This window comes from Salarias fasciatus, chromosome 2 (assembly GCF_902148845.1).
Source record: "Salarias fasciatus chromosome 2, fSalaFa1.1, whole genome shotgun sequence".
NCBI classification, from domain to species: Eukaryota; Metazoa; Chordata; class Actinopteri; order Blenniiformes; family Blenniidae; genus Salarias; species Salarias fasciatus.
The window spans coordinates 25,505,553-25,513,527 of record NC_043746.1 but is presented as its reverse complement, the minus strand read 5'-3'; the positions used below and the strand labels follow the sequence as shown (position 1 = coordinate 25,513,527).

Below are 7,975 nucleotides of genomic sequence, written 5' to 3'. Positions count from 1 at the left end.
TATTCAAGCTGTTTGATTAAAACCTCCTGGTGATAAAGCACCACTTCATTTTCCTTTTTCATTTACTTAAATTGGAGCAGACATTCTGACTGAGTCGACCTCTAGTGGAGAGAAACTGATCCAGCCTGGGTAATCAATAAACCGGAAGAATACTTTATTCATATCGATATGATATGGAAATTCTGAAAAAGCTCGTAAACCATAAAATAAAAACCAAAGCAGGAAAAGGGGAGACTGAGAAGGGAATTTGCACTTTATATAGTTGCTGCTTGCCAGTTTTATCATGTCACAACATAAAAATCTTGAGATTTACAGCGCTCACCGATTCGTTCCCCTGGAACGCTTTGAGCTGGTTTGTGGCTGTTCGTGTCCCTCTTGCTCCTCCTCGTGCTCCTCCTCCTCCTCCTCTTGCTGGTGTTTTGGAGGCAGGGCTCGTGCAGCGCGCCCGTCCTCGTGACGCGCCTCTGTTGACAGTAGTAAAGAGCTCCGCACACGCTCGCGCGCTGCAGAGCTGTCAGTGCTTCGTCTCGTGCGTCCTCTCCGCTGCATCCCGCGCGCCCAGACGACTCGAGGTCCCTTCAACTTCAGCCGCGAGACTCGGGACGGAAAACATCCCCACGAGCGGAGGATACAGAAGGGAAGGAGAAGGATGGCCTCGCAGAACATGCAGTCGTGCCTGAAACTGTCCGAGGATCAGCTCAAAACTCTGGAGCACAATTTTAACAACGTGAGCAAACATCCGGACGGAACCACGCTCATCCTGGTGGCGGCGGAGTGCGGACTGACGGAGGAGGAGACGGAGGTGAGAGCCGCTCTCATCACCACCTTCACTAACTTTTCTTATTTTTAATTTTTTTTAAACCTTTTCTAATAATTTCCACAAAGAAAAAAAAATAGTCTGCGCAAAAAAACAAAACAAAAAAAAAAAAAAAAGACTCGGAAACTTTGTTTAATTCAGAAACAATATTGTCTCCCTTTTTATTTTAATGTATTATTAGTTTCCATTCAGGACGATACATTTCTGGATTTTATTATACTACATTCCCAAAAATAACACTAAAGTGACATTGACAGGGAGGGAAATGTAATTATTAGCTGTTGCAAAGTAGTGGAACGACTTAAAATTGCATTTTAATTAATTCTTATGGGTAAAAGTAGAGAACACGTCCAGCCATTAGTTATTTCTTGGTCAGATTGCACTTTTATCTCACTCCTTTTCATTAAATAAACATGTAGAACACACTTAAAAGCAGCAGTTCAGTTCACCGGAATCAACAGTAAATGATTCATGACCTGTGCAGGTTAATGGTAAACCTTCCCCCTGGTCTTTACGAGGGGTCCACTCAGGTGACCTCTGAGGAAACACACACACACACACACACACACACACACACACACACACACACACAGAGTGCCTGAAAGCAAGAATCAGCTTCCCGGAGAGTCTGTGGCCACTGTCCTTCTCTCAGGATGTGTTGAAATGTGACCGTGTGATGAAACAATGCTCATCTGGGTGCAAACTGAGCAGCGAGGCGGAGGCAGTGGAGCAGCTCCAGGTTTGTTTTTACTGATGAAGTCACGCCGGAGTTGAGTTTCCTGCTGCTTTTTCAGGTCCGCCTGCAACTGTTGTTAATCCTCCCAAACAGTGAATCATGGCGCAGGCTGACGGAGGCTGACAGAGGCCCTGAGTGACATAAGAGGAGCTGTTAGTCACACAGGGAGGGTGGAGCTCAGGACATCTTTTGGGAGTTTCATTAGGTGGTGATGTGGTCACTGTTCGTGCCTGAGCTGTCTTAAATGCCTGTTTTCTGACTTATTTCATTTACAACAAAATGTTGGAAAGTCTTGGTAATAATCAAACTGTTTCACATTTTCACGCACAAATGTGAAATATTCTCTAGTTTGACAACAGTTCACTGCAGCACGAGTCGAAGCTTATAGTCAAACACTTGGAAAAATAAACTTAAACGTGAAAAATGAGCTGGACTTGAAGGGTCAATATGTTGTATTTTTTTATAGTTAAATGAATATGACCTGGAAAAATCAGCAGAAAGAGACAAATACAACAGTTAAAGACACAAATTGGTGAAGTTCTTTATAAAACGTGCTCATTTTCCATGTTACACTACATGTTTGCACCACAAGATGGTGTAGTGAGTCACGTAAAGGAGCAGCAAGATGAATAGTTCCGATCATTAATAGCTGCTGCACTTTTTTTTTTACTTAATGTAGCTATAAATTTAGAAGAAAATAACCAAATCTCAGAAGGATAGACTCTTCTTCAGTCGACTCAACACTGCCACCCAGTGTTTGACAGTGGCATCACCTAAACTTAGCATAGTGCCCCTTTATTTTAAACTAGCATCCGTCCAAACATTTTAAAATGTTTTATGACTTTTTATAATGACATCTAGAGAGGAAAGGAGTTTTTAAAACTGTCTTAAAGATGAATTATAAAAAATAGGCACAAAATACTGATGATTAATCTATGTATGGGCTCTCTGCTGCAGATTTAAATCTTGAGAAGTTTTAAATATAATGTTGGAAACAATCAAATTCTGTTAAATTACAGCTTTCGCTCCAGTAATGAAGTCAGCAGCCATCAGAGTACAGAAAACAAGCGGGAAAGGCATTTTAATGACACAGACCTTTGCTTTAATACAGAGGTATTTAGGCCCTCGCAGCCCTCACTCCCACACACAAACACTCCCTCCACCTCTCCTCTCTGAGGAATGCCTCCGGCTCGCTGCAGAGCCCGGGCATCTGTCACATCAGCAGCCAGATGTGAAGCCTCAGAGCACCGATAACGCCGCAGAGCACGCTGAAGCTATGCAGGCACCACCAGATACAGCGGCTACTGGTCAGAACAACCTCAAGAATTTATTTTTTTCTCTCTTTTTTTAAAAAAGAGCAAACAGCAGATGTCTCGTTTAACAAACTCGTTAAATTTCCTGTTGAGGATCCATCAAACAAACTTGGATGTAAATCTTTTGTCACGTGAGTCTGTCGCAGCTTCAGGCTCGTCTGTTAGGCAAATTTCTGACCTTGTTGATTTCGTGGAGGGTGACAGGCGAGCGCAGGGCGTTGGGGACGTGCAGTTCTCACGCGGCATGTTCGAACGTTTCAGCCGCCAGCACGTCGGGTACAGGCTCAACGCCGCTTTTCCAGTTCAGCCTCACAAACCAGTTTCACCACGCTGAAGTCACAAAAGCAGCAGTCACACGAAGACTTCACAGTCATCAGAGCTAATGTGAACGCGTGATTTAGTTCAGACATCACAGAACAATGTAGAGTGAAACTACATGTGATGTCTCAGAAAATAAACAGATCAGGGAAAACAAAGTCTACCCTGAGAAACCATACAGCGAGTAAAACTTTGAGAATTAAGTCCATCTAAGAAGTATGAAGGGCACAAAATTTAGGTGAAATACTTAAAAAGCCTAAGATTTTTGCTTTATTGCGCTGATTAAAGTTGGAATATGTGACAATGTATAGAAGAAATGTGAATTGTTGTGTTAAAGTCAATATTTAAACTAAAACCTTTAGCTATAACTGTGTTTTAAAACCACAAAAATCTTGTTGCTGTGGCAACAATACACTTTACCCTGCAAATGTAATAAAATTGAAAAAAATAAGTTTTTTAGAAGTGATGAGTTTCTCCTAGTGGCCACTAGTGGTATTGCAACATCAATTTCTGGTCAATTGGTTTAGATTCTTCTTATTGCCATTAAAACTATAATTGTTAAGGAATCTGTAACTATTGCTTCTGTGGTGAAGAAATACAAAAACAAAATTATATCAGTGGAGAAAAAAAAAACCCATCATAATCTGGGACATTTTTGGGAAATAATGTAAGATTTGTCTTCCGTCAGTGGCAGCAGGGGAGTGACGTCCAAACTGTTTTTAAGGAGTTCCAGATTCAATCAAGTGAAAGTTCCCAAGCCGCCAGCCACTGATTACATTATTATAAACAGTGAAGAACTGTCTCTTGATATCTGATGCTGGCTTTTCCCTTTTCCGTCTCAGAGCTGACTGTTTTCATCTGGGGGCGAATGTGTCATCCTGTTCAGACAACAGAATTTAATGTCAGACAGACAGCAAAGCCTGTGATTGTTTTATACCAGTAATTATAGAATGTATGGATCATTCATCCTGCCAACATATGTCAGTTTATTAGCAATTATTCATGTTGTTTGTGCCAAAACAGACAGAGGGAGTGAGCCTTATGAAGCCTAGGTTCAGACCATGATCGTCTCTGGGGATGGACTTTGGAGAATTTATGGAAATTCTGGAAAACCGTGGAGATTTGCTGCAACATTTTAAGTGATTTTGATGATAACAAGATGTCTTTTAGCCTGGATTTCTCCAAATAATGTAATCTAAGTTAGTTTTTACTTTTGCCAGAATACATCTTCATGTCATTTGCCCAGAAAATATTGGGCAAAGTTGAGGGCCGTTGTGATTATTGAAATACATATATGTACATTAAATGAGCTATGAGGTTGAAGTAGCAGTTTATATGTGGAGAAACAGATCCTCACTGTTTCAGCTTTCCGTTCTCACGAGGAATGGAACATTTTAAAAAGCTGCAGAGGTGAAGAAATTTCCAAATATGCACTGGTTAAAATAACAAACCTGTTCATAGGAGCAGCACAGGATGTGCCTGTCTTCTGGCTGCTGCTGGCAGAAAGCCTCCTGTGACCTCCAGTCTGCATAAAACACATTCAAAAAATGAATGGACCGACTGTAAATCTGTAAAAGAGAAATATTCCCCTCAACACCCTGAAATGTGTTTATTAATGAAGCTGAGTGAGATATATGCTGTCACCATTGAGACATTAAAATTTGCATTAGACTGACTTTACTGGCAAATGTTTGAATGCACCAGGCATTCATGTTTGGACAAACATGACAAACTGCATAAGATTTTTTTTTCTGTTTCTTTCTGACTGAAATACAATAAATTCTAAATAAATTTCAGCATGTTTGGCCAGTCAGATGAAGTCTCAGTGGATTACAGCGAGAGTGGAGAAAATGGTCCGATCCTTGACAGACTGTTCTAGATCAGAGGAAACTATTAATTGTGGTTCTGGAGTGATTAATGGCTCCTGTTTGGTTCTCTCTCTCTCTGTGGAAATATCTCAGTGCAGTTTTTTGCTCCGTGAGGATGAAATTGTCATAGAAGAGAAGGTTGACCTTTGAGAGATTTGGCTGACTGCTGCAAACTGCTGGCAGGCCTCTGCAGAGACGTTTCACTCGCTGCCCGCCGAGGCTCATAATCCCGCCTATTCTGCGTTCCCATTCAGCCACACAAAGGTGGGAAAAGCTGCGGCGGCCCGACAGAGCAGCGCGGTGCAGGCGGGGCGAGGTAACGCTCCGGCCCCTTCATCAAAAGAGCTCACTCCATCTCACGTTTGTGTGTTTTTACCCCCCCGGCTTTCTTTACCTCCTGACCGCCGTTTTGTGTGTGTTAACAAAGCGGTGAGTGGAGGAAGGTTCAGGCGGGCGAACACGCCCCGGCCACCACTCCCCGTTTCACATCAACAACCTTCACAATGGCCTCTGAGCGGCTTGTTTGAGCTCCCACCACAGAGCAGTTTATTTGTTTTCAGTGCAGCACTTGGAAAGGCCTCCTTATGTAATGGAGCCAGCAGGAGAGGCCGACACAAGCGCCATTGTCCGGCCCGGCGGGATCATAAATCTGATGGTTATTCTTCGGGAACGGCCTGCGTGTGATGCCTCTGGGTGTTTTGTACTTTGTGTTCGCGTCCAAACGTTGCAGTTCGTAACTTGACAGGAAGAACGCGGTGAATCGATTTGAGCCTGAGTGCAGAGCCAGGCCAGTCCAAATGGGAATCTCGTGTGTCTTCGTCTCAGAATGTGGAAAGCGTTCCTACCGCCAGGCGCTCGGCCCGGATCCCTCCCTTTCCGACGCCCCCCCTGGCCAGGTTACGTCAGCCTCAAACGGGGTCGGGGGTGTGTGCCGTCATGTTCTGGACTTCAGCAGGAATCATTCTGAGCGGAACAGGCTCCTTCAGTGTCTGCACTTTCTCAAAATCACAAGGAAATACGCAGTTTTTTTGTGGTTTCCCCCAATAAAACTGCCCCTCGGGTCACCAACAACCAGCAACAATGTGACTGTAATGTGATTATGAGACAGACGGTGTCAGGCAGGGTCATTACAGTTACTTCACTTTAAATTAAACTGTTTCCAACTATTTCTTCAGTAGAAATAAGACGTCAGCGATGCTGTGAGTTTCATTCAGGGAGTATCAGGAGGCGGAATAAAGACGAACTTTCATTGCTGGTTCTGAACCGTTTCTCTGGCTTCTCCCCGTCTCCCTACAGAACTGGTTCAAGCTTCGTAACGAGCAGTGGAGGAAGGCAGAGGGTCTCCGGCCCAAAGAGGGGTCGGTGTTCGAATGAGCCTCTCCTCACCGCTTCCTGGATGGAGTTTGATTCCCGGCGGACGAACTGACCTCCTCTCCTCTTCTTCTAGTCTGCGAAGCTATTTTATCTTGTGGAATGTGAAGGTGTTTGTGTTGTTGTCGTCATTGTTGTTGCCAATTGTAACCGACATGTTTACAGAAATAAACATTATTATTGTAAGTTAACCCCCGGCGGCGCGTGCTGTGCATGTGAGGAAGTTACACAACCGAGGGCCGAAGCTCGGAAAGAGAGGAGAGCAGCGCCTCTTTGTTTTCACTGCTTTGTTTACATGCGAGTGTGTCAGCGGGGAGCCGAGCCGGACGCTTCGCACGACTATAAAAGAAGCGGGGAAGATCATAATAGACGCTGCTGGAACGTGTGGGGATAAATCTGTGCAGAGCGGGGAACCATTGTGAGCCAGACAAACGTCAGGTGATCTCATGTCATTGTCTCTCTCTCTCTTTCTCTCACTGGGTGAATGTGAAAAGGATGTGATCTCACTAGAAAGTCTCCGTTTTCCACGGTGGAGTGACGGCCGTGGTTACAGAGCTGGAAAAATAATCCAATGCATGTATATTGTTTCAAATTGAAGATGATATGTTCACTCTGGGAATCGCACATGCAGTGTAAACTGGGAAAATACAAGTCAAATGGGCCCACAATGATATTTAAGAAGTAAGAAAACTAAAGAAACTTTTTGGTTTTAACAGCACCTGGATAACAATAGTTTCATTAAGCTACCAAACCCTGAAAAACGATCCTGAGCTGAAAAAGTGGAAGTAGATGAGAGGACAGTGGACAGAGTCTCATTTTCCAGGTCACGGAGAAACGCTGAACCCCCCCACCCACCCCCCCGTGTGGAGGTGGGCTGGAGGAGCAGGATGAGGTTTCCTGCCAACGAGCTGGAGGCGAGAACGCTGTGATCGTGGGAACAGCGCACAGAAACCAACACCCAGCCGACAGGTAGCCCAGCCTCCCGTAAAACACACTGCCGCCTTTCACAGGTGTCCAACGACACTGGCACGCTGATGAGTTATGAACGCTCATGTTCCTGTTTACTCCAGAACCCGAATGTGCAGAATGCCCCCTCCTCACTCTGGAGGGTAATTATAGAAATACAGAAGTCTCACAGTGGAGAGCTCTGTTTCCTGAACCCCGGGGGGGTGGGGGGGGTTTCCTCTGTTTAGCCTGGTGTGAAAAAAAGCCACACCCACTAAAGAAAACAAGATAAAAAAAAAAAAAAATTCTCGGCTGAAAACATGAGCTGCCTCCCCCTCGTCTCTCCGGCTGACTCATAAATCAACATTTACTCTGCTGCTTGAATGGAGTGACGTCTTGAAACAGTTGTAAAGGGATCATTTTTCTGGTTTTATGGTTTGGAAAAGCATTAAATCAGCAAATGAGAAGCAGTAATGATCCAGTTTTAAGTGTCTTAAGCAAAAGAAAAGGAAAAATATTATTAAATCATACATTGCAGAGCATTTGTGGGCTTTGTGAAAGGTTGTCCAACCTTCACAACAACACATTATTCCTAAATAACATCACT

The 7,975-nt window shown here is 44.0% G+C and overlaps 1 protein-coding gene across 1 annotated transcript; it reads left to right on the top strand.

The window, feature by feature from the left end:
- The first annotated feature begins 489 nt into the window (after window positions 1-489).
- Window positions 490-7,704, top strand: hopx (HOP homeobox). The gene is made up of 2 exons (XM_030113834.1): window positions 490-802; window positions 6,349-7,704. The coding sequence occupies exons 1-2, from the start codon at window positions 650-652 to the stop codon at window positions 6,424-6,426; spliced, it is 231 nt and encodes a 76-aa protein (XP_029969694.1). The 5' UTR covers window positions 490-649; the 3' UTR covers window positions 6,427-7,704.
- The last annotated feature ends 271 nt before the right edge of the window (window positions 7,705-7,975 follow it).